Source organism: Vulpes vulpes, chromosome 10 (assembly GCF_048418805.1).
Source record: "Vulpes vulpes isolate BD-2025 chromosome 10, VulVul3, whole genome shotgun sequence".
In the NCBI taxonomy this organism is placed as follows: Eukaryota; Metazoa; Chordata; class Mammalia; order Carnivora; family Canidae; genus Vulpes; species Vulpes vulpes.
The window spans coordinates 10,631,457-10,657,414 of record NC_132789.1 but is presented as its reverse complement, the minus strand read 5'-3'; the positions used below and the strand labels follow the sequence as shown (position 1 = coordinate 10,657,414).

Here is a 25,958-nt window from a genome sequence, read left to right as displayed (position 1 = left end):
GATGCCTCTCCAGCACATGCTGTTGGCCACAGCTCCGGGCTGCCTAGGACCAGCACTGGGAACTTTCTGGCCTCATGCCTCAGTGTTCTGTTTCTCTGGGTGGAAGCCCAGAGAGCCCATGCATGGTGGGTCAGGCTTGCGGTGGGTGGGCTGTGCACCCATGACATCTCCTGCTGGTCCCCTGAGGTTCTGCCTCTTAGCCCGACTCGCTGTGTGACCCTGGGCCAGTACCCTGCCCTCTCTGGGCTGCAGTTGCCCCTATCCGTACGTATAATGGGGGTGGATTGGGACTTCCACTCGTGGCTGCCCTCTCAACCTCGCTCCTGAACGTCCTCCTTCTGCAGGTCTGGGAGCAGTGACCCCTACTGCATCGTGAAGGTGGATGACGAGGTGGTGGCCAGGTGAGGAGTGGAGAGGCCAGGCCTGGGGAAAGAGGAACAGGGCAGGGGATGGAGGAGGAGCTCCTCCTAGACCTGGGGGGTCCAGGCACAAGACTGCATGTTGAAAAGAGGAGCGGGGCAAGGACAAGGCTTACGCCGAGGGTGGACATGTGGGGCTGACGGTGGACGCCATGTGCTTTGGCCCCTCTGGGGACAGACAGCTGGGACTGCCAGCTCCTCCTGCCGTCCTGCCCCACCGCCTGGCCGACACGGTCCCCCTGGACCAGATGATGTCCCTGCCGCTGTCCTGAGGCTGACTCAGCGGCTGCCAGCCTGTGTCTCCCACAGTGGCCTCCCCGGAGGCGGGCATCTCACGCTTGGCTGGGCTGGCTGGTTCCGGGCCTGCTGGGTGCTGCGGGCACCAGGGTGTGTGTGTGTGTGTATGTGTGTGTGTGTGTGTGTGTGTGTGTGCACGCGCGCGCATGCATAACCAGCTGGGCCTGCTTTTCAGTGTGGGGGTGGGTTTTGAAGGGCTGGCATGAATGCCTGCGACCACATGTGCATGTCCCTGGGGGTATGCAGCTCACAAGCTCACATTGTGTACAGTCTGGTGTGTGTGTGTGTGTGTGTGTGTGTGTGTGTAGCTGAGTGTGTGCACACACATGGTCTGCCCTGCATACACATGTGAGCACCAGTGTCTGCTTGTTTGGGTACACACATGAGGACGGGAGGGGGTTGATGCATGAGTGAGTTTTGGGTGGGGGTGGAGGGAGGTGGGTCTGGGCGTAGCTGGTCCCCACCCCCGCAGGTCGGGGGACAGCTCTCAGGCCCCGCAGGCCTGAGGGGCGTGGGTGGGCAGGTGGGCGGCTGGCTGAAGCCTGGGTTCCTATGGAGACAGCAGGATTCAGGATGCCTTTGGTGCTGGTTCTGGTCCAGATGGTCTGGGAGCTGGGGGTGGGGAAGCCCTCCTGGGGAGGGGTGTCAGCCTGCAGCATCCCAGCTGACCCCCCCCCTCCATTGTTCCCTATGCGCATGCTCCCCCCTCACCACACGCTGTGATACCAAACCCCCCAAACAGACAGATAGAATTCTCTGTGTGATCCCAGGCTGCCATCTCCCCATGTGTGCTCTGCGGGAGACTTCCAGCTGGGAAAAGACCAGGACAGGAGGAACAGGGTGTTTGGGAAGAAGAGACCTCTGATGGTGGTGGCCTGGGCTGGGGTAGAGGGCACAGTGTGCATCGGTGCATACATGCATGTGTACATGTTCACACTTTGTTGGGGAAGAGTGTGGGGAAAGGGAAGAAAGGAGTGGCCAGCGTATGACCAAATTCTGCAGCAATAGATTTGAGTGTGTCTTCACTGGGCAAAGTAGGTTCTTTGTTCCCTGCTGAGTAAAGGGAAGTGTTGGGTGAAGATGCTCTCTGTGTGTGTCTGTTTTAGGCTTGTCTTGGTCCCTAACCCTCCTGTGGTTCCCTCTTGCTTCCTGAGTGCTCTGGCTCCTGCTGACTTCGTGGGCTCTTGGCCCCCCACACTTCCCCATTTCTCAGCCCGCACCTTCCTGTTCCTTAGACTCAACAAGCCCACCCCTGCCTCAGGGCCTTTGCACATGCTGTTCCAACCATCTTGTCCTCATCTTCTCTGCCTCCTTTGCCTGACTAGCTCCTGCAAGAAGCCTTTTCTGATTCCTCCTACCCACATCCCCAGACCAAGCCAGGTGCCACTGAGCTAACCTAAATCACAGGACTTCTCTTGCTATCGTGTGTCACAAGAGCTCAGGAGGGAGCACTTGCCCACTGAGGGGGGCTCTGTGGGGGCAGGGACCTTGGCACCTCTTCCTCTGATTCTCCATCGCCCACAAGGCTTGGCATGCAGTCACGGTGTCTATGGAGTGAAGGAATGAATGAATGGAGTTTGTGCGTTGTCAGTTACTACGCTCTGGGATTCTGTGTGTGTGTACCTGCCATCCATCACTATGCATGTCAGTGTGTGTCTGTGGGTTTCTGTGTATCTCTATGTGCTGAGCATTTTCCTTTTGATCTATGTGTCTGTGTGAATGTGTCTGTTTTCTCTGTGTGTATCTGCGTGTATCCATATGTAGGAACACATAGATGTGCATTTCTAGAAATTTCTGAGGATGCTTATGTGTATCTGTGCATACAGGAATGTGTCTCTGGCTTTCTTGGTCTATCTGTGTCTCTCTTTCAGGGTGTATCCTGGTGTGAGTGTGTGTGTGTGTGTGTGTGTGTGTATGTGTGTATGTAGGTCTCAGGGTATATGGGTGTTGGGGTTTCTGTGTGTATTTGTGTTTTGTTTTTAAGTAGGCTCCACACCTAGCATGGAGCCCTACAGGGGGCTTGAACTCATGACCCTGAGATCAGGACCTGAGCTGAGATCAAGTTCAGATGCTTACCAGACTGAGCCACCCAGGCACCCCTCGTTGTGTGCATTTGTGTGTATATCTATGCACATCATGGATGTATGTGTGTATGTATGGGGGTCCCCAGGTGTCTTCCACCTGTGTGGCCCAAGGGTCCCCAGCCCCCTGTGCCCTCTTTTTGTAGGACCGCAACTGTCTGGCGGAGCCTGAGCCCCTTCTGGGGGGAGGAGTATACTGTACACCTGCCCCTGGATTTCCATCATCTGGCCTTCTATGTTCTGGACGAAGATACAGTGGGGTGTGTGCCCTGGGGACCTATGCTTGGGCACCTGGGGGAAGGCGGGGTGCCCCGAAGCAAAGTATCCACCCAGCCAGCCCTTACTGCCTGCTTTCACTGCTTAATGACTTACACTGTCACCTGTTCGCCTTTCCACAGGCACGACGACATCATTGGCAAGATCTCGCTGAGCAGGGAAGCAATCACAGCCGACCCCCGAGGTGGGCGAGGGGCAGTAGACTTCAGCTGGGTGGAGGGAGCAGGGGTGGCCATGACCAGGTTTGCAAGCACCATAGCAAGTGGCACGGGGAAGCACAGAGTCCAGTGGAAAATTACTTCAGTTGTTGATTTTTATTTATTTTAAAAAATTTTTTTGGAAGAGAGAGAACACACATGCACAAGTTGGATGAGGGAGGGACAGAGAAAGGGAGAGAGAGAATCTCAAGCAGGCAACATGCCCAGCATAGAGGCTGACACCAGGCTCAATCTCATGACCTTGAGATCATGACCGAGCTGAAACCAAGAGTCAGATGCTTAACCGATTAAGCCACTCAGGTGCCCCATCAGTTGTTGATTTAAATTTTTTAAAATTTAGTTTATTTATTGAGTAGTTTAATTAATTTACATAGTTCAGTATTCAAAAAATATAATTAGTGGTGAAACTGTTCCTCTTAATCCAGCTATTCCATTTTCATTTTCAAGGTTGTCAGTTTCTTGTATGTCCTTCTAGAGATTATTTTATTTTATTTTATTTTATTTATATTTTAAGGATTTTATTTGAGAGAGAGAGAGAGAGAGAGCAGGAGTTGGTGAGGGGCAGAGGGAGAAGCAGACTCTCTGCTGAGCAGAGATCCCCATACAGGGCTCAATCCCAGGATCCTGAGGTCATGACCCGAGCTGAAGGCAGACACCCCACTGACTGAGCCAACCAGGTGTTCCTAAAGATATTTCAAATAGGGTTCATAATTCTAAGTGCTTTTTACATGAATCAACTCATTTAATTATCATAATAGCCCTGTGAAGTAGGAACTCTTATGATGCCCACTCCAGAGGTGAACATCCTGAAGCACATGGGACTGATTATATGGCTTGCCCCAGATCACAGAGTTATTAGGTGAATGGCCAGGATTTGAACCACGATTGTCTACCTCCAGTCTGTGCTATTAACACAGCATCATATGTGTCTTTTCTCTGCTCATAGGAATGGCAGCCTGATATACTCACTGTTCTGTACCTTGCCTTTTTTTTTTTTTTAAGATTTTGTTTATTTATTTATTCATGAGAGGTAGAGAGAGAGAGAGAGAGAGAGGCACAGACATAGGCAGAGGGAGAAGCAGGCTCCTCACAGGGAGCCCGATGTGGGACTCGATCCCAGGACCCTCGGATCACGGCCTGGGCCAAAGACAGACACTTAACAGCTGAGCCATCCAGGCACCCCTGTGCCTTGCCTTTCACTTCACCATGTATCTTGGAGACCTTTCCATATAAGTTCCCCAAATTTTCAACATTCTTTGATCTTTGACTTCATGGCACTCCATTGTATGGAAATGCCATAATTTATTTGGCTGGTTCCCTATTGATGGACACTTGGGTTGTTTACTGTCTCTCCCTAGTTCACATAATACAGCCTTGATTAACCTTGTACAAATGTGATTTCACACATGTGCAAGTTATGTTAATCAGCCTGATAAGTCCCTAGAAGTGGATTTGCTTGGTCATAGAGTATCCACATTAGCATATCAGAGACTTATTGCTAAGTTGCCCTCTATGGAGGAGATAACAAATTGCCCCCCTATACTTTTGCCAGCAATTACCAAACTTTTTGATCTTGTATCTTACAGGTAAAAAGTTGCCTCTTTGTTTAGGTTATTTTGTATTTCTCTATGAATGAGATTGATAGCCTTGTTATATATTTAAGAGTTGCCTTATTTCCTTTTCTGTTTGTTATTTATTTACATTTTTTGTGCATTTCCCCCCACTGGGTTGTTTGGCTTTTCTTATTGATTTGTAGGAACTCTTTACATATTAGGCAAATTTAACTCTATCATATTAGCTGCAAATATTTTTTCTTCCTTTGTCACTTGTGTTTTTGCTTATCATTTTGTTCTATGTATAAACTTTATTTTTCTCTAGTTAACTTTATCTTTTTTTTATGGCTCTTGATTTTCTGTGATACCTAAAAAGGCCTTACCAACTCTAAGAGAAGATGTTTTTTTACCATGATTCCTTCTCAAAACAATTTGTTTTCCTTTTGTACATTCACATCTTTGATCTATTTGGAATTTATCCAGATTCAAGGTATGGAGAGGGATTGAACTATATTGCTTTTTCTCTAGATAACTACTAATTGTCTCAACGTCAGTAATTGAATAATGTATTTTTTCATTGGGGGAATTAGTTGAAAACTTATGTGCTAATAATCATAACCATTGCTCTTATTTAATGAGCGCTTACTATTATTAATATAACTATATTTAGTCTTCACAACACTAAGTGAAGTGTGCACTAGAATAATCTTGAATTTATGGCTGATGGAAAATGAGGTTTAGAGAGGTGAGGGCACTTGCCTCTCCTAGAAGTTTCAGAGCTGGGAGTTGAGTCCAGGCTGTCCTGCTTCCAAAGTCTATGCTTTCAACCTGTCTGCTGAGCTGTTCCTGTTATGCCTCAAACATCCACCCAAGGGGGTGGAATTAGATGAATAAAGTATGAGTCCAGGCTTCAAGGAGCTTGTGGGCCAGATAGAAGGAGAGAACAGAACATGTTCACACAGAACAAGGAACAAGAAAAAAAGGGGAACTGTCCATGTGTGTGCTTTTTATTTTTTAAGCAGGATAGGAATGTAGGGGTGGAGGCATATGGAATATTACTGGCATGACAGTGGATGAGGATAAGAGGGCTAGTGTAGTCAAGGTAGGTTTCCTGGATGAAGGGGAATGAGTTGGTTCTTAAAGGTGCTTTGGCAAAGACACTAAGACATGTCTCTATAAATTCTCTTCTAGGGTTGGGCATAGGCCAGGCCAGATGGAGTCCTCAGTGGGTCTCAATTGGAGAAGGCCATAGGTGACAGGCTAGAGTCTGGACTTTCTTCTAGAGGCACTAGGGAGCCATTGATGGTCCTTTAGCAAGACAGCAAAGAGAGTAGAGCCATATTATCAGAGGATGGAGTGATAGGAGAGATTAGATACATTTTCAGAAGATCTCTGTGCTACTTTGTGGATTTTGGATCACAGTGGGACAAGAGTACATATGAGAGATCAATTAGGAGTCTGTTGCAGTAATCAAGTGACAGGAAGCTGATGGCATCTTGGATTTGGGGGTAACAGTAAAGATAGAGGTGAGGGGGGACTAAACTCCCAGTAGTGTGTGGCACTAGATCCTCCTGTAGCATAACAGTGAGATCCTGAATTAGACAGGATACCTAATACATTTTAGGACTTGCTGCAAAGAAGAAAAAATTCTCACTATTCTCTAGTCCCCCCACTGCCACCCTCCTCCCACCACTTATGAGCGAAAACCTGACAGGGGGTGGGGAATAATAAGCAAAGGAGTAAGGAAAGATTTCCCTGAAAGTAAATGTCAGCATCACATCTCATCAATAAAGAGACTAAATCTTGGGCCAGGGTAAGGCAGATGCTACTGAACCCAAGATTTCCCATTTGATGAAGACCCTTTAAGTGTCCTAGAATAAGCAACCACCATTCCTCTCCAGGGATAAGCATCCTCATGTTAAGTTTCCCACAGAGTCAGCTCAAACAGACATGACTTTGTAATCAGAGCTCACCATATGCATGAGGAAGTGGGCCACCATGAGCAAGAGTCAGCAGACACAATAACCACCAGATGTGAACCTGCAAAGATGTTAGATTTTATCATTATGATACACAGGATTTTAAAAGGAATAAACTATCTATCTATCCTAACTATATATTTTAAAATATTTTGTTTATTTATTCATGAGAGACAAACACAGAGAGACAGAGACACAGGCAGAGGGAGAAGCAGGCTCCATTCAGGGAGCCTGATGTGGGACTTGATCCCAGGACCCCAGGATCACGCCCTGGGCCAAAGGCAGATGCTCAACCACTGAGCCACCCAGGTGTCCCAGGAATATACTATTTAAATAAATAGAAATGTAATCCCCAGAAAGAGCCAATCATAATCATAATAAATTGGAGCAATACATTAAAAAATAGACTTGGAAAAAAAACCAAAGCAAACTTGTAGAGATCAAAAGTAGTCACTGAAATTGAAAACTGAGTGGCCGAATTCAACAGCAGATCATTCAGAGATGATGAGAGAATTAATGAGCTGGAAGAGAGATATGAAGAAATTATTTAGACATTGGCCCAGAGAAACAAGAAGGAAAATATAAAAGAGAAGTTCAGAGACATAGGAAATTACTGAGAAGGTCTAACATCCATTGAATTGGAGTCCTAGGAGGAAAGAAGAGAAAAAATTAGGGAGAAGAAGTGACTAGAAAAAAATTGATGACCTGGAATCTTCCAGAACTCAAGAAAGGAAGGACATGATTCCTTAAATAGAAACAATACAACCCCCAGTAAGCAGGATAAGAAAATTCTTACCTGCCTATGCAGTGAAATTGGATAACATCAAACACATAGTCCTTAAAATTAAAGAGAAAAGGTAGATCATTGACACAAGGTCAGTTATGAAGCTGAAATGACTTCTCAACAGCTACAATGGAAGCTAGAAGTTAGTGGATGATATCTTCAGAGTGGAGAGAGAGAGAGAGAGAGAGAGAGAGAGAGAGAGAGAGGTTGAAATTGACTTGACTGTTTTGGGCAGAGAGAACTGCCTGGATGGAGGGTCAGAGGTAGGAATGCCCAAGTTTTTTGTGAAGGGGGAGTATGTTGGAACCAAACAATGAAGTGTTTTGTACAGCAGGGTGAAGAGTGTGATAGTACCGGGTGAAGGGCATTGGACTTACTGCCCGCATTCAGTGCCCAGCTCTGCCACTTAGTAACTGCAGGATCATGGGCAAAGCTTTTCCTTCACTGTGCCTCATTTTCCTCATCAGGAAGGTGGATGATTGATTACAGCACCTATATCAAAGGCGAACACGAGAGGTCCATGACTTAATACATGTGTAATGTTAATTGAATTGTTAACACAATGCCAGTGTCCAGTAAGTGCTTAATAGATGTTAGCACTTGTGCCCTCCAGGAATTGATAGCTGGATCAACCTGAGCCGTGTCGACCCAGATGCAGAGGTGCAGGGTGAGGTCTGCTTGGATGTGCAGATGCTGGAGGACACGCGGGGCCGTTGTCTTCGCTGTCACGTGCTCCAGGCCAGGTATAGTCATGATGGGGGCTGGTGTGGGGTTGGTCTGACAATGAGCAAGAGTTTGCTGGATGCCCCCAGCTGTCTTGGCTTTTGAGACTGCATCACTCTGGGAAATTTCTGGGCTCACAACCAGGATCACTTGTAGACAAACAGTCCAAGTTCACCAGGTTTGCAGACTCCTGGGGTCAGAGCACAAGCAAAATCTTTGCTGGGTCTTCAGGTGCCAGCAACCAAAGGTCAGACACTCAGGATGGCCAGAAAAAGCATGGAGGTGTATTAATCAAATTGTAAGTGATAGATACCCAATTCCTACTAGCTTAAGCAGATTGGCTTATATGAATGACATGCAGCTTCAGGCATGGCTGGATTCAGGTGCTCAAACAGTGAGATCAGGAATCTATAGACATAGACTTTTCAGCTGTCTTTTGTATTAGGTTCATTCTCAGGCAGTCTGTCTCCAGGTGTGGGCAAAGATGACCCCAGCAGGATGGCATCCTGCCAACTTGGCAGGTCTAATCGGAAAAGAAATTTCCTTCATCATTTCCAACGAATGTCCTGAGACTGAATCTTACTGGCCCAATCTGAGGCACATACCTATCTCTGAACCAATTACATGGACTCTGATTGGATGGGCCTGAGTCCCACACCCACTCTTGGAGTGAGAGAGGGATCAGCCTATCTGTTATGTGAGCTGGGAGTGAGAGAGGGACAGGTCCTGTCCCAAAGAAACAGGAGAAGGAAGATGAATGCAGGACCAGTGAAACCCACAGATGACCCTCCAGGGGCACCAGCTCATGGGATATCCGTCTTTCCGCCTGCCTTTTATCACTCTGCAGTCCCCTCCTTTCTTCCTCAGCTCCCCCATCATTCTGCTTCCTTAAATACTCCCATCCCTCTTCCCCACTCATCTCTCATCTTGTCTTTCTGCCTTGTTTTCACACCTTACTCCCCCAACCCTCACTTTTAGACCAGTCCTCAGTCAGGTTGGGGAGGACCTTTACTTCTGGTTTGCTGTGTGGCCTTAAAGCCTTTCCTTGCCCTCTCTGTGCCTCTCTCACCATCTCCAGATTTCTGTCTCCAGCCAGGGTTCCCTGGCATCTGGATGGAGTACCAGGGTGGCAGAGGACGGGCAAAAGGACTGAGCATGGGACAGTGGGCTCCTCATCTGCTTTGTGCCAGTGGCTTCCTCCTCAGCCACAAGGCTGTGCAGGATCCTTGCAAGCAGGAGAGGACTGATTGCTGTCGCTTAGCAACTGGGCTGGCTCCTAGGAAACCGAAGAAGGCTTTGGATGCCAAGCAGGGGTGGGAGAGGCGCAGCAGGAGGAAGCCAGCAGCCCCTGGTGAGGGGCTGTACTGGATTTGGGGGATCTCAGGAGGGAGGGATTGGGAAAACTGACTGAGGTGAGACTTTGGGGTTGTCGTGGCAACCGGAGACAGGAGGTCCTTGCCTCAAGCCTTTTCTTGGGTCCCAGGCAGGGTGGAGGCATGAATGTTTGTTGAATGAATGAATGAATGAATGGGTGCTCACATCCTGCCAGCTGCTGTGCTCAGCCTTTTATACACATCATGTCCTTTAAGCCTCGGCCCTGTGAGGTTGGTCCATTATTATTTCCATTTTCCAGATGAGGAAACTGAGGCTCATGGCAGTGAAGCGACTTTCCCTAGTGTCCCCCAGCCAAAGGGTGGTAGGGCCAGGCTTTGAACCCTGGCGTCTGGTCTCCTATCCAGGGGTTCCAGAGAAACTGAGGCTCTCTTCCCACTCCCCACTGCACCTTCACCTCTTGGGCCTTGTGATTCAGGATTTGACCTTTTGGTGCTTCATTTCCCTTATCTGGAAGATAGGGCCTTACTAGGGCCTCCTCATAGGGTCACACTGGTCCACAGGAAGATACTGGGCTTGGACAGGCAGGGTGAGGGGTACTCCTTGTTGGGTCCCCACAGTAGAGGCCAGAGGCATTTGAATAGTTCCCCCCTGAACCCCCTTTTCAAGGTCTAGCTTGGGATTTGGTCCTCAGAGTTCCTGTATCCCTCACTCCTTTCCTCATCTGTCCACAGGGACCTGGCCCCCCGAGACATCACCGGCACATCTGACCCATTCGCTCGAGTGTTCTGGGGCAGCCAGAGCCTGGAGACTTCAGTGAGTGGTGTCATGGATCCGGGGAGGGGTGGGCATGGAGGCGGGCCCTCCTCAGCTCTTGCGCTCTCTCCGCCTTCCCCAGACTATCAAGAAGACCCGTTTCCCACACTGGGATGAAGTGCTGGAGCTGCGGGAGATGCCAGGTGCCCCAGCCCCGCTGCGGGTGGAGCTCTGGGACTGGGACATGGTGGGCAAGAATGACTTCTTAGGCATGGTAAGCACCCCCTCCCCAACACCCTTCATGGATCCCCAGTACCCCCACGAGGGAAGGAGAGGGGAGATGGGCTGTGCATCCTGAGATCTGGAAGGATTGATGTGAAGGCTGTCTCAACTAGCTCCTTGGCCCGGCCCGGGCGATGGAGTGCCACTGCCCCATTGTACAGGTGAGGAGACAGAGGCTCTCCAAGGGGCAGGAACCTGCCCAAGGTCACAGGGCGGGCCCAGATCCTCATTCTGGGGTGAGGGTACTCAGAATGACCATGTGCTAAGTGCTTCTCCAGCAAGATCTCACTTATGTACTCCTCATGACCACCCTTTGAGACTGGGGCTGTTGTCTGCATTTTATAGATGGGAAAACCGAGGTTCATTCAGAGAAGCTGGGTGACTTTCCCAAGGCTATACGACTAGGAAATGGCAGAGCCAGGATCTGAGTTCAGGTTTCTCTGACTCCAGAATTTCAGTGCTTAACCCCTACCCCCTGGAAGCACCGGGCTCAAGGTCTCTCTTGGAACCTCAGTTTGCACATTTGTAAAATGGATGCAACTGCCCCTGCCTCTCAGTGGTAGTGGATGTATAGTCAGGGCTGACAGTTTTTATTTTTTAAAATTTATTTTTAATTTATTTACTTTTAAATGTTTTTTAAAAAGATTTTATTTATTCATTCATGAGCGACCCAGAGAGAGGCAGAGACACAGGCAGAGGGAGAAGCAGGCTCCCCTCAAGGAGCCCGATGCGGGACCCGATCCTGGATCCCGCGATCACACCCCAAGCCGAAGGTAGACGCTCAACTGCTGAGCCACCCAGGGGTCCTGGGGCTGATGGTTTTTAAAAGGAAGGCAAGATTCGAGCAGGTTTCGGGGAGACTAGGTTATGCACAGCCAGTGGCGGTGAGAGGATGGATGTATAAACAGTGCAGCAGCTGTGGGAAACAGCCTGGCTGTCCCTCAGATGGTTAAAAAGCATCACCACGTGCCCTGGCAATTCTACCTCTAGGTTTGCATCAAGAAAAATGAAAACACATGTCCGCACAAAAGCTTGTACATGAATGTTCACAGCAGCATTGTCCATGAGAGCCAAGAGTGGAGGCAACGCAAATGTCCCTCCGCAGCTGAGTGAATACATACAGCAGGTGTATCCGTACAACGGAGTGTTCCTCGGCCATAAGAGGGAACGAGGTCGTGGCACCTGGGTGAACCCAGAAGACATGCTAAGGGACAGAAGCCAGTCCCAAACCCCCACATATGATACAATTTCATTTACATGAGATGTCTGGCGTAGGTGAACATGTGGAGAGAGACAGTGGATCAGTGGTGGCCAGGGGCTGGGGGTGCGGGTGGGAGCTGAACAGTGACACCTAATGAGCACAGGAGTTTGGGGGCGCTGACAGTAAATGTTCCGAAATTAGTGGTGATGGTTTCGCAGAGCTCTGTGAGTAGACTGAAAACCACTGAATTACACTTGTTAAATACATGAATTGTATGTGATGCAAATGACATCTTTATAAAGTAATTTTAAAAGAGAGAGAGGGTGGGGCTCAGGGGCCTTCTGGACTGTCTTTCAGCTTTTGGACAGATGCGATTTGTGTACCCAAACAGCTGACGATGGCCTCAGTCCAGTTATGTGGTCTCTAGAAGCTGTGTGACCTTGGGCAAGTCACTCTATCTCTCCAGGCCTCAGTTTCCCCGAATGTGAATCACCCTGGAGGCCCTTAGTGTCCTGACAGGAGCTAGTAAATTGGGACCAGGGGAGGGAGTGTGGCTGCTGTTGTGTCGATGGGGCATGGTAGGAGAAAGGAGGTGGGCCCCGGCAGTAAATGCCTCCCCCCTCCTCATAGGGGGGCAGCCCAAGCTCTTCTTCTAGGCCCAGGTGAGGCCTTGGGCCTGGCAAGGTGGAGCTCACCTGAGGGTCTTCGTGTCCCCACCGCAGGTGGAATTCCCCCCGCAGGTCCTGCAGCAGAACGCACCCAGTGGTTGGTTCCGTCTCCTACCCTTTCCCAGAGCCGAGGAGGATTCTGGGTAAATGTGGGCGCGGAGGGGGGCGGCCAGGCTGAACCCGTGCTGAGTGCCATCTTCAGCTTGCGGGCAGGTCCTCGTGGGTGCCCAAGTCTGCCCACAAGCTGTCACCATGTCACTTCATTCACTCACTTCACAAAAGTCTTATAATGGGTGTTTCCGTATGTCCAAATGAGTTCACCCTGTACCCATCCACCTGTTTGCATGCGAGTGTGTCAGTTCACACTAGTCGATGCGTGTTCAAAACCCTGGGTCCTTCCACACCTGCCCATGCCTGTTCACACTGTCCGTTCTTGTACACCTCATACCGGCCACACTGTTTACATTGACTTTCCCTGTCATTCCTGTTTATCCCTGTCAACATCTGTTCACTATACCCACACCTGTCCACACCTGCCCACACTTGTCTGCATCTGACTATACTATCCACACCTCTCCACGTTGTCCCTTCACGGTGTATACATTTGTTTACCTGGCCACATCATTCCACACCAGCCGTATCTGTTGACTCTGTGCTCGGCCGTTCCTGTTTATCCCCGTCAATATCTGCTCACACCTGTTCACACCTGCCCACCCTGGCCACACCTGTTCACATCTGCCCACATCTGCCTCGTTTTGCTAATATGCATGCTCCATATCTGTGTTTGTGCCTGCCTATCTTGGCCGTCCACACCTGCACATACATACTTACTGCTCTCTCCTCTGTGGTCTGATCCCCATCAGGGGAACCCTGGGTGCCCTGCGGCTGAAGGTGCGCCTCAGCGAGGACCGAATCCTGCCCTCCGGGTATTACCAGCCGCTCATGGAGCTGCTCATGGCATCTGTGCTGGAGCCAGCAGAGGTGAGTGCATCAATTCTGCTGGGGATCTGGATTATGGCCTCCCCCTGCTTTAGGGATCCCTACCGGGGCTCTTTTGCTTTGGGGCCTCAGGGCCCTGGGCCACCTCTCCTGCCTCTCATCCTTCCCCAGGAGGATGCTGCTAGTCCGCTGGCTGTGCTGGAGGAACTGACCTTGGGGGACTGCCGCCAGGACCTTGCCACCAAGCTGGTGAAGCTCTTTCTTGGCAAAGGCCTGGCTGGACCCTTTCTGGACTATCTCACCCGGCGTGAGGTTATGCGGACCAGTGAGTTGCCTACGTGAGCCCCAGACATCACATCCCAGGGATGGGTCCGCATAGGGTCTCTGAGGGAGAAACAGGGGTGGGGCGTCAGGCAGAGGCCGGGCCTCATATGTGGGGACTGTGTGTGTGTGTGGGGGGGGGTTCCTACGTGTGCACCACTAGCCAGCTGGGGATGCAGTGTTGGATTCAGGTGCTGGCTGTGCTACTCTTGAGCTGTGTGACCTTAGGCAGCTCATTGAACCATTCTGGGCCCCTGGATTGTGGATGGAGTTGATGTTGCAGCTCTACCTGATTCCTGAGGCTGGAAGAATCACGACTCCCACCCTGGGTGGATGGGGTGAGGTGGATCCAGCCCCCAAATCTCAGCAAACACTTCCCTCTGTCCTCCCAGCTGACCCCAACACCCTCTTCCGTTCTAATTCCCTGGCATCCAAGGCAATGGAACAGTTTATGAAGGTGAGCAGGCAAAGGCCTGGTGGGGCCCAGAGCGTGGTTGGTCTCAACTGGCTCAGGGTAGCTGGGTCAGGGTACTGGTGGCTGGTGCCTGGCCTTTCCCTGAGATGCACCTGCATAGTGCCCACTACTCCCGCTCATGGGCATGCCACAGCCTCGCTCTGAGGCTCTCCCTGCACAGTCTCCCTGCCCCTGCCTCTTGGGCACGCCCCGGCCTCATCTTCAGCCCTCAGTCCCATGGGGTGCTCCTGCCCTCAGCTCGTGGGCATGCCTTACCTGCACGAGGTCCTGAAGCCGGTGATTACCCGCGTCTTCGAGGAAAAGAAGTACATGGAGCTGGACCCGTGCAAGATGGACCTGGGCCGCACCAGGTGAGCAAAGCCTCAGGGGAGAACCCTGACCCCCTGGCAGCCCCCTTGTCTGCCCAGAGCTTTATCAGGCTGGGGCTGTGCCAGTAGTCACCACTCCCTCTGGCACAGTTGCTCGGGAGCTCCGCAATTCCAGCATAAAGCCTCACCGGGAGCACCGAGATCCTTAGGCTGTGTAGGGTAGTGGTGATGGGCAGGACTCCGAAACAGCTCCTGGGTTCAAATCCCAACTCTGAGGTGGGCAAGACAGACCTTACACCTATATGGGAACAAGAAAGAAGGGATGAAAATACTGCAGGTACTAAAGTGTTATGCCATCACACACCCAATAGAACAATCATTGAGAACCTACTATGTGCCAGTCTCTGGCTGAACTGATCACTGGTCCACAGTAGGGAATAGGTGGATGCAAATCCGCCTCTCAGGGGGAGGCAGATAGTCAACTAAAGAAGGCTATTGAAGCTGCTCAGTGGAATGGAGGGAGAGAGAGTGGGGGAAGGGTTGTGGGAAGTGCCAGGAGCAGGGCAGGGGCTTGCAGTACTCCACAGGGTGCTCAGAAGGACAGCCTCACAGAGAAGGGGACCTTTCAGCAAAGACTTGAAGGAGATGAGGGAGGTAGGGAGGCAGAGATTTGGTGGAAGAGTGTCCCGGGCAGAGGGCAGAGCAAGTGCAAAGGTGGGAGCATGTGTCCAGCATGTCCCTGCTGACAATGTCCTGAACCAGAGTTGGTGATGATGTGTGATGTGGAAGGGATGGCCTCTTTGAGGAGGGGTCATTTGAGTTAATGGGTGCAAGAGTGTCTCAGGCAGAGGGAACAGCATGTGCAAGGCTCCGAGACAGGAATAAGCTCAGCATGCTTAAGCAGCAGCAGGAGCCTGGTGGGGATGGTAGGAGGGGAGGTTGTGGAGGTGGGACGGGAAGGTGGGTACTCTCAGCTCGGCTGGGGAGGTTGCTGGTGGAGGGTTCTGAGCAGACAGATGCTGGGCTCCGAGGCACAGCCACTCCGTTTCCCCAGGAGAATCTCCTTCAAGGGCACGCCCTCCGAGGAGCACGTGCGGGACGCCAGCCTGGGGCTGCTGACGGGCTACCTGGGGCCCATCGTGGACGCCATCGTGGGCTCTGTGGGGCGCTGCCCACCTGCCATGCGCCTTGCTTTCAAGCAGCTGCACCAGTGCGTGGAGAAGCGTTTCCCCCAGGCGGAGCACCAGGTGGGCCACATGTTTCCATGGAGCAGATGGGGAGACTGAGGCTGGGGAAGGGCAGCAGCTCGTCCAGGGTCACACGGAGAGGTAGGGCAGACATGGGACAGAACTGTGTGTATGGTGTGTCCTGGCACAAGTGAAGATGGCATTCCTGGCGGGTTCTGGGAACCAGACGTGGTGGGAATAACAGTAATTGTAGTAACAGGTGCCAACGCTTACCAGGGCTCGGACCTACTTTGATGTATTCCTTACCTTAGCTCGTCTTCATATCCACCCTATGGGGTGGGTACCAGTATGCTCCCATTTCACAGAGGAGGAAACAGAGGCCCAGAGAGACTAAGTCACATGGTCCTGGGATGGGCACCTATCTGGGTGGGCTGGCTTCTGAGTCTGCACTCAAAACCACCAAATAATAGAGTCTGGCACAAAGTAAGTGCTTCTAAAATTCAGCTATCAGAGTGAGTGAGAGAGAGCACGCAAGAACGAGTAAGCACGCTGGCTCACAGTAGGTGCTCAGTAGCGGATGCCCCAAAATAGCCTAAGTATAAAGCCCCACATGTGCTAGTGTTTTGTCAATATTGATATCAAAGTTGAGAGCTCAGCGGCACCTGGGTGGCTCAGTGGTTGAGGCTTTGGCTCAGGGCGTGATCCCGCGGTCCTAGGATCGAGTTCCACATCGGGCTCCCCGCAGGGAGCCTGCTTCTCCCTCTGCCTATGTCTCTGCCTCTCTCTGTGTGTCTCACATGAATAAATAAATAAAATCTTTAAAAAAAATTGAGAGCCCAGGTGCTGCCGCAGGTGAGATAAATGAACAAAGTGGTTGCAGTGTGGGTCAGCAGGGAATGGTAGGGACTGTGGCAAACTGGAGCTCCCACAGCTTGTCTTCAGGGGGCAGCTCCAGACAATCAGTTATTGTCATGTTGGAATGGGGACCCAGTATTGCCAGATCCTGAGAGTTCATTTTCTGAAGCCAACACTCTGGATTTTATGTGAGGTCTCTCATTTTTAAAATGTTGGCACTAATTCACCTAACAACAACTACAAAACAACTCCACTTTGAGCCAGTTATTACACATTTGCAGCTGGACTGGCCCGTGGGTTACCAGTCTGAGCCCCCCCGGTTTAATGGTCAGCATCCCTTCCAGGTGGCTGTTGTTGTCCTATCTTACAAATGGCCTCACATCAGGCTCTTAGGTTGTGCTGAGGTAATAGAAATGTGGACTGGGGGTTCAGTTTGTAGAAGAATCTAAGATCTGGGGGATCCCTGGGTGGCTCAGCGGTTTGGCGCCTGCCTTTGGCCCAGGGCGCGATCCTGGAGTCCCAGGATCGAGTCCCGCGTCGGGCTCCTGGCATGGAGCCTGCTTCTCTCTCCTCCTGTGTCTCTGCCTCTCTCTCTGTGTCTATCATAAATAAATCAACAAATAAATCTTAAAAAAAAAAAAAAAAGAATCTAAGATCTGCTAAATGGTGGAGAGGTAATGGCCTGGTCCCTAAGAACTTGAATTAAGAGCTTTTGATTATGCTACGCCTCTCCCCGCATTCTGTTTACAGAGGCCCAGAGAGGTCAAGAGCCTTGGCCGAGGGTTGTGGACTTCAAGCGAGGCCTCTACTCTCCCAGTGGGGGTCTTCCCTTCTCCCCTTTGGCCCCGCTGAGGAGTGAGCTCTGGGCCTCCAAACTGTGACGTGACTTGATTTACGCCCCACTTTGCCAGGCTCTCGCCTGGGCTGGAGGTGCTAAGTGGGACACAGCTGTGGCAGGGAAGTGGAGAGGCCAGCTCCCTAGACAGTCTGGCCCTTGTGGGGGACCCAATATCAGTGACACCCAAGTGTCCTCTTGTTCTCACCTCCCACAGTTAGCAGAGGCCATGGGCAGGGAGCAGGGACGTTCTCAGACCCATGAGGGTGGATGGGGTCATGGAAACCCAGGGGAACCCCTTTTTCTGCCGCTCTGACACCTGTTCCTCCTTCTTAAGAGAGGAAGTCGAAGAGCTCATATCAAAGACTCACATTACCCTGGAATATGGCAGGCGAGGGGGCGGTGGCCTTGGGGGCAGCTCAGGGTCCCAGATGAGTGGGAGTGGGGGCAGAGACCCTCCCTCTGGGCAGTGTTAAGCACCCAGCTTTTGGCAGGGCTCCCTGTGAATGCAGAGGTACCGCAGGAAGCTGGCACGCACCCAGGGAAGGTATTGTCTCAAGTGTGAATACAACCTCTAAATAAATACTGGAGCACATTCTTGGGCTAAATATAGCTAGGCAAGTGTGAAAGGTGGGTGGGGAGTGATTTGGGGAGAGCCAGATGCACCCAGGATAAAGGCACACCCTCTCTCTCAGTTCCCTCTGCTGGCGCTGGGGGAACCAGTCTCGCTTGCAGGTAGGTGGCCCAGGCCTGGCACTCACACAGAGGGGCACTGTACTCTACAGGTTGTAGGAGGCAGGGGCTGGGGCTAGGGGGGGCACACAGGACTGGCTCAGGAGCCAGCTGGACTGGATTCACTCCTGAGCCTGTTTCCTCATCCAGAAAATGAGGGAAATAATACGTACGCCGTACGCTGTACGCCGTGGGATTGTTAGTTCAGGCTGGTTCCTGCCGCTCAGCAAGTGGTCCACAGGAGAGTGCGATGCGGGGAGAGTGCGATGAAGAGCTGAGAGTTCCAATCCTGCCTGGGTTCAGGTCTTGGCTCTGCCATTTACAGCTGTGTGGCCTTGGGCAAGTGGCCTCTCTTTGGGCTTCAGTTGCCTTCTCTGTAAAACGGAGATAGAACCCCTCCCAGGGTGAGTACTAAATAAATGGATGCAGAGGTATCTGGCGTGGTGCTGATAATGCAATAAATCATAGACCAGGATTGAATTCTGCCTCTAGTCACCAACTATGTCACCTTGGGCAAGTCTCCTGGCATCTCAGAATTTCTGCTTCCTCGTCTGTTAAAGGGGAATATGATGCTGCTTCATCTATAGGGCTGTGCCCTTCGCATGGTGCTTGGCACAAGGCAGACTGAGGATGTTGGGCTCAAGCTGATTGTGCAGGATTGGTATTGTCACTTTATTTTGCAGGTGGAGAAACTGAGGTCCAGAGAGAAAAAGCCATCTTGGCAGACCAGTATGGTCTCCTGGCCCATCTCCCATCCCACTTCCCCTTGCACCACCCACCTATAGTCCGTGCTGCCTCAGTTTCCCCATCTGGGCAGTGGGTTCCTGGGGGCTCCTCTCACCTGCTGCTCCTCTTGGCAGGACGTGAAGTACCTGGCCATAAGTGGCTTTCTCTTCCTGCGATTCTTTGCACCTGCCATCCTCACCCCGAAGCTGTTTGACCTCCGGGACCAGCACGCGGATCCCCAGACCAGTCGCTCGCTGCTACTCCTCGCCAAGGTGCCGAAAGTGGAGTCCCACATCCTGGGGGTTCTGAGCCAGGGAAAAGCGTAGGCATAGAGCTGGAAGGCCAAACTTGCAGAAGACCCAAATGAGACTCAGAGAAAGCAGTCTGAAACACCCATTAGCCCTCCATCCTGAATGGGAAGGCATTCATTCATATGTTCTCCAATTTCTTCTCTTGAAAAGAAAACCCCAGCCTTCCAGGAGGAAAGCAGGAAGTGGGCTAGTAGTCATTTATACCTTAGTATGAATTAGACCATCTTTGCCAAGTGGCCATATTTTGAGGTTCCGATGGGCTCCAAAGTATGCATGATAGGATCAGGCAGTCCTGGGGAGGGGAATTGGGCTCCAGAGGGAACAGAATAAGGGCACCAGGGGTGCATATCTGTCCACAGGGAGGGGTAGATACTGCTCAAAGCAGATGCTGCCACGAGTCTTCTTTCATTGAGCACTGATCTGAGATTCAGGGGCTCTGTTCTGGGTTCACAGACAGCCCTTCCCCTGCAGTGACCTCGGCCCTGGCATCCCCTGCTTCTTTGCTCCAGGCTGTGCAAAGCATTGGAAACCTGGGCCAGCAACTGGGCCAGGGCAAGGAGCTGTGGATGGCCCCCCTCCACCCTTTCCTGCTGCAGAGTATCTCACGTGTGAGACACTTCCTGGACCAGCTGGTGGATGTGGATGGGGAGGAGGGTGAGTCCCTTGTTCCTGCCACATCTGGCTTGTCACTCTATGGACCCTCGGGACCTGCCTTTCCCCACCCCACCCCCAGAACTGAGACTGTGGACCAGTGGGTCAGCTACTCAGTCAACTAACATCTCCTGGCCCCTACTGTGCTAGGTCCCAGAGATGAACAGAGCTCAGGCCCTGTCCTCCAGGCCATCCCAGCCGATGTGGAGGTGTGTCTGAGTGCTGTTGCATGCTGTGCAAGCAATCAAAAAATATCTCTTAAGTGCTTACAAGACACTTCCAGGTGCTGGGGAAACAGCAGCAGAGAAGACAGAAGAAATCCTGCTCTCATGGAAGTTTTATCTGAGCAGGGACCACAGGCTATAAACAAGATGAGTTAGCATATAATGTAGTATGTCCAGGAATGACAGCATAAGGAGCAAAAAGAGGGAAGAGAATGTTGGGGTGGGGGTGGCAGGTCCGACTTTTAGGTAGGGTGGACAGAAATGACCTTTGTAGGGTGTTCTTGGAGCAAAGACCTAAAGGAGGACAGAGAGTAAGCCATGAAGATCCCTGGGAAGAGAATTCCAGGCTGGGAACCACATGTGCAAAGGCCCTGGGGTGTAGCAACAAGGAGGAGCCAATGCAGAAGAGTGAATGAGGGAGCACAAAGGAGAGGTAGGGGCCAGATTGTGTGGGGCTTCGTAGGCGGCTGAGCTTTGCTGTGCAGTGAAATGGAACGTGGGACAGTTTTAAGCAGAAGAGTTGGGGCTAAGTCTGTATCACAGTGTGGGGCCCAGGGCAAGAGATAGTTGGATGCAAGTCACATAGGAGGAACCTGTCCTGATGTGAAACCCTGGTTGTGGCATAGCAGGGTCCCCATGGCTGGCATTGGGGAGGGACTCCCCAGGGTGCCTAGTTGGCAGGTATTCCCTGGACTGACTTCATGAGGCATGCTGCCCTGCGGGCTGCCTGCACCACTGTCTACAGAGCTTCAGGAGAGGGACTGTTGTGGCCTACTTTGTGCTCCTCACCCCACCTCCAGTGATACCTGGAGGAGTGTAGCGCAAGGCTGTCCTGCTGTCCATCATCCTGCCTCATGCTCAGCTATAGAAGCCCAGGGTACAGGGGCAGGGCAGGTTGGGCCTGGATATGAGGGGTTCACTGTCCCCCTCCCCATTTCCCAGAGGCTGGGAGCCCAGCCAGGGCCCTGGTGGCCCCCTCGGTGATTGTTCGGGAAGGTTACCTGCTGAAGCGCAAGGAGGAGCCCGCCGGCCTGGCCACACGCTTTGCCTTCAAGAAGCGTTACTTCTGGCTCAGCGGGGAGACCCTCTCCTACTCCAAGAGTCCTGAGTGGCAGGTGGGGCTCCAGCCCACAGTGGAGGGGTTTCCAGTGGTGGTTGCCCTCGTAGAACTGCCTCTCTGTAACCAGGGGGAAACTGAGGACAGGATGGGGCAAGGACGTAGCCAATCCAGAGTCTCAGGCCAGGCTCTGCTCATGCCTTTGTGCCAGTGTGGGCACAGGACAGACACAGGTACTACCTACATTCACCATCAGACATCCTTCAGAATGTGCACCTGTAGTGGCCTGCACACCACCCCCCAGGTGTGGACATGCCCAGGACACGGACAATGGTAGCTGCCCTCAGGTGCTCCCACCCAGCTCTATGCCCACACGCTGTCCTACTCCCATAAAATTGAATCTGCTAGCTCAGACGTCTCCGCCTGGCTGTGTAGGTACACGCGTGCTGGCATTTGTTCGCTCACTCATTCATCAAACATTTTTTGGGTGCCTACTATACACTATGCAGTGTTCTAGGCGCTGGACATACAGCAGTAAAGAAGACATAAAATCCCTGTTCTCCTGAGCTTGCCATTGAAATCCACAGCAACTCAGGCACCTGCTGGCACGTTTGCATTTCTGTGTCTGCCCACCCGTGAATAGTAGCTAAGGCTGGACAGGGTGTGGTTGCTTATTATTCCCACTTCGTCAGCAAAGCAGAGATTCTAGAGTTCCAGTCCCCGGTTTCCAACCCCAGCTCCACTAGCTGAGTGACCTCGGGAGGGTCAGGTAGCCTGCTGCGCCTCAGTTTGCTCGTCTGCACATGGACTCAGCCCCAGAAATGTGTGTAGGTTGATAAATGTGGAGTGCCGGGAAGCACGTCCCCTCCGCGGGAGCCCGCGGTGGCTATGCCCATTGGTGATGGTGATGGAAGCTGGTGCCCCGGGAAGTTGTCGCTGCCTTGCAGTGATGGGGCGGAGCCGGGGACTCGCGGCATGACAGTGGTAGTGCACCCGGATTACAGATAACACAGGCTCTGAGTGTCCCACTCCGGGGTCGGGGGCGGGGAGCGCGGCGGGGACATCCCCTGATGCACGTCCCCAAAGGAAAGCTGTCCCTGGGCCCCGCCGCTCCGGCCCCCAGCCCACCCTGCAGCGACAGGCCTGTCTCCCAGATGCGCTCCTCCATCCCGGTGTCGCACATCCGCGCCGTGGAGCGCGTGGACGAGGGCGCCTTCCAGCTGCCGCACGTGATGCAGGTGGTAACGCAGGCAGGTGCGGGGGCGCCGCACACCACCTACCTCCAGTGCAAGGTGAGGCGCCAAGGATGGGGCGGAGGGCGTCCCTCGGGTCCCACCCCAGCCCTGACCGCCCCTCCATCCCTGCAGAATGTGAACGAGCTCAACCAGTGGCTGTCGGCCCTGCGGAAGGCCAGCGCCCCCAACCCGGACAAGCTGGCCGCCTGCCACCCCGGTGCCTTCCGCAGCTCGCGCTGGACCTGCTGCCTCCGGGCTGAGCGCTCAGGTGAGGGGGCAGGGCGGGCTCAGGTTCCTCCCTCCCTGCCTGTCAATCAGCGGTGTCCCACCTCCGCCTGGGCTGGCTGTGCAACCTGGGGCAAGTTCCTTAACCTCTCTGTGCCTCAGGCTCCTCAAGCATGAAATGGGGTTAATGAAAGTATCTGCTTTCTTAGGTTGTTTGAGGATGGAGTGGGTTGATACACACAAAGCACTTAGAACACTGCCCAGCACATAGTGCTCATTACATGTGAGGTATTTTTTAAGCACCTACTATGCGCCAGGCATCTAGTGGTACACAGGCGTGAGGCTTGCTCTGGAGGCAGACAAGTGAATAACCAGACAATTGTAATAGTCTTAATAAGTACCAAGGTGAGGCCTTTGAGGCTCTAGGGAATGCCTCTGACCCAGCCCCAGAGCTGGAGATCAAGGAGGGCTTACTGGAGGAGGTGCTGTTTATTTTTTTTTTTATTTTTTTTATAAATTAATTTTTATTGTGCTGTTTAGATGTGACCTGAGAAGAGTAGGCATTAAGCAGTGAAGTTGGTGACAAGGATGGGGTAAGGAAGTGTTGTAAGTGGAGTAGAGAGCATGAGCAAAGGCCCGGTGGTGGCCCAGGAAGAGCTGAAAGATTGAAAAGGGTCTGTGTGGCTGGAGCCTGGACTGTGGGAGGAGCCTGGAGGGGGAGAGAGGCCACTGCTCTGCTGGGCGGGAGTGGAGGCAGTGGAGCTTGGTGAAAGTAGTAGGTTGGGAGAATGACTTTAGAGGCAGAAGGGTCGGGGCTTGGCGACCATCTGCCACGGTTGGGGGGGGCGATTCTGGAGGGGCGAGGGGAGGCGGTACTGATGGTGCCATGTTCCCCTCAGCTGCTGGTTGCAGCCGCACACACTCGGCCGTCACCCTGGGGGACTGGAGTGACCCACTGGATCCCGACGCCGAGATCCAGATGGTGTATCGGCAGCTGCTCCTGGGACGGGACCAGCTCAGGTGGGAGCCCCCATCAGGCCCACTTCCCCCGCTATGACCAGCCAGGCCAGCTGCCCCGCATGGCCTGCCGTGTTCATTTATTCATCCTCTCCGTACGCTTCAGCTGAGCTCCCGGATGTGGGGCGTGCAGGCTCAAGGGGAGGACTGGGAGGCATCCTCAGGCAGGCCCCAATGCAGAAGTGGATCTTGGATCTTTTAATAGCCGGGCCTCCTGAGACATGGGCACAGGCCTGGGATGTGTTCCTGTTCCTTCTTGGTGGGTTTCCCCACTATTCTAGAGTTTTGTTCCAACTCCTCCTTGAGTAGGTTCTGAAGCTGCCCTGCCAGGCTTCGAATTCTGGACTAGCCACTTACTGGCTGTATGATCTTGGGCATGTTGCTTATCCTCTCTGTACTTCCGTTTCCTCATCGGGAAAGTACGGATAAGAATAGTACCTTCCTCATTGGGTTGTCCTGAGGGTCAAATGAGCTAATACAGGTGAAGCGTTTTGTAGATGCCTGGTCACAGCTTTCAGTAAGTGGTAGCAGTTATTATGCTGTGCAACCTCGGGCAGGTTACTTTACCTCTCTGTGTCTCAGTGGACTGTATAATGGAGCCACAAGTAAGTACGTACCTCAGATACATTTTTTTTTGTTATAATTAAATGAGTTAATACACGTGAAGGGCTAATAATAGTGTCTGGCACTCTAAGTATTTGCTGTGATGATGGTGGTGGTGGTGGTGGTGGTGGTGACTGAAGGGAACCTGTGGTGTCTCCTGAAACCAGCAGAGAATCTCTGGGGTGGTGAACAAGATTGGGAGTCAGGGACTAACCTTATCGTTCTCCCTTTCAACTGCCAGGATAAAATTCCAGGAAGATCCCAGCATAGATTCAAGTCCGGAGGCAGACACAGAGAAGGGCTCCAGGGCCATGGAAGGTAAGAAGCTAAGGAGGTCCCCTTTCTTTGCCTTCTCTGCCACCTCCCACAACTTGCCAAGCACACTCCTATGTCCTTCCCCATGAGTGTCCCATTTGCAGTTCACCAGCAGGTGTGGTGAGTGATGGGACAGAGTATGGGGGCTCTCAGGGCTAGGGCCAGTCTGGAGCCTGAGCAAGCCATTGGGTCTGGGTTATGGCCACCTGCCCAGCCTGGCTGAGCCCCGTGGTTCCCTGTCTCCCTCGCAGGGGCCTGTCCTGATGCCCTGGCCCAGCAGAGAGCGGCAGCTGCCCGCCTGCTGGAGGTGCTCGCAGATCTGGACCAAGCCCACGAGGAGTTCCAGCAGCGGGAGCAGCAGAAGGTGGCCCTGGGCCCCCTTGGGCACTGAGGAGATGCCAGAACCAGCCCGGAAGGAGGAGGAAGGAGCCAGCGGGTCCTTCTCAGCGCACCCTGGCCCCTTGGGGTTGTCCTGTACCTCGTTGACACTGTAGCATGGAGGCTTCCAGAGATCTCCTAGTCTCAGTGCCCTAAGTCCAGAGCCCTTAGCATGGAAGCCCTCTGGCAGGGAGCTGGCCTTGTACTGAATGAATCTCAGTTTCTGGGCTGAGGCAGATGGGAGTGGGTGGGATAAGGAGCTTGACTCATTTGGCTCACCAGAAGCTTTCTGCTATACCAGACTGGGCTCTTCCCACACCAACCAGGCCAGCCCGTTCCTGAGCTGCTGGATACAACTGTACCTGAATCACTGACACCTATGTGGCCTGGTTGCCCCAGTCAGGCACTAAAGAGGCTCAGCCCTTCCTGTTTTCATGTCTGCCAATCCGTTAAACCTCATTGATCCTCCTGAGCCCTGCCGTAGCCAAGAGTCTTAGCCACAAGCTTCCAGAATCAAGTTCCCTCAGGAATAATGGAGGCTTGGAGCCCAATGTCCCAGACTCAGACCCTTGAAGCCTAGGAAACCTTGGGCTAGGCTTTCATCCCGTCTTTTGACCTCATTTCATGCTGTATAAAATGAGGAGTGTCTAGATGTGTGGTTGTCAAACTGAGGTCCACGGTGCTGGCTTGGGAGCCAGGGAGGGCTTTCTTAGACCGTGGTCCAAAGCTTACTCCCTAGGTTGTCTTCTAGCAATGTGGATTCCAGGACCCCACCCAGACTTTCTGAATCAGAATCCGAGGGAGTGTGGAGGCAGGGATCAGGATTTTTAACAAGGTCCCCCTGGTGATAAAAATAACAGGAGATTTGATGATCATGGGGCTGGGCAATGTTGTATATTAGGGTTTGAGGTGAGATTTTGTTTGAGAATGAATCATAGAGGGTAAAATGTTTGGGAACACCCAACTGACAGAACTGGAAGGGCCTCCAAGGACTC

At 52.3% G+C, this 25,958-nt stretch overlaps 1 protein-coding gene and 1 long non-coding RNA gene across 3 annotated transcripts in view; one reads left to right on the top strand and one right to left on the bottom strand.

The window, feature by feature from the left end:
* Nucleotides 1-25,942, top strand: part of RASAL1 (RAS protein activator like 1) — a 42,331-nt gene extending 16,389 nt beyond the window's left edge. For both annotated transcript variants that reach the window (XM_026018905.2, XM_072722879.1), the window contains exons 5-24: nucleotides 345-401; nucleotides 2,944-3,057; nucleotides 3,196-3,257; nucleotides 8,221-8,350; nucleotides 10,397-10,478; nucleotides 10,561-10,692; nucleotides 12,624-12,712; nucleotides 13,433-13,550; nucleotides 13,680-13,833; nucleotides 14,222-14,286; nucleotides 14,542-14,654; nucleotides 15,667-15,859; nucleotides 19,082-19,219; nucleotides 19,768-19,912; nucleotides 21,076-21,248; nucleotides 22,345-22,482; nucleotides 22,558-22,693; nucleotides 23,550-23,670; nucleotides 24,512-24,588; nucleotides 24,837-25,942. In XM_026018905.2, the coding sequence (XP_025874690.1) occupies nucleotides 345-401; nucleotides 2,944-3,057; nucleotides 3,196-3,257; nucleotides 8,221-8,350; nucleotides 10,397-10,478; nucleotides 10,561-10,692; nucleotides 12,624-12,712; nucleotides 13,433-13,550; nucleotides 13,680-13,833; nucleotides 14,222-14,286; nucleotides 14,542-14,654; nucleotides 15,667-15,859; nucleotides 19,082-19,219; nucleotides 19,768-19,912; nucleotides 21,076-21,248; nucleotides 22,345-22,482; nucleotides 22,558-22,693; nucleotides 23,550-23,670; nucleotides 24,512-24,588; nucleotides 24,837-24,976 (2,377 nt within the window). In that variant the 3' untranslated portion in view covers nucleotides 24,977-25,942. The remainder of the gene's footprint in view (nucleotides 1-344; nucleotides 402-2,943; nucleotides 3,058-3,195; nucleotides 3,258-8,220; nucleotides 8,351-10,396; nucleotides 10,479-10,560; nucleotides 10,693-12,623; nucleotides 12,713-13,432; nucleotides 13,551-13,679; nucleotides 13,834-14,221; nucleotides 14,287-14,541; nucleotides 14,655-15,666; nucleotides 15,860-19,081; nucleotides 19,220-19,767; nucleotides 19,913-21,075; nucleotides 21,249-22,344; nucleotides 22,483-22,557; nucleotides 22,694-23,549; nucleotides 23,671-24,511; nucleotides 24,589-24,836) is intronic.
* LOC112935256 (uncharacterized) lies at nucleotides 14,652-19,147 on the bottom strand. Its single transcript, XR_003238138.2, has 3 exons — nucleotides 19,063-19,147; nucleotides 18,395-18,595; nucleotides 14,652-14,910 (listed from the first exon to the last, which is right to left on the bottom strand). It is a non-coding gene; the product is annotated as an uncharacterized lncRNA (long non-coding RNA).
* Nucleotides 25,943-25,958: the final 16 nt, after the last annotated feature.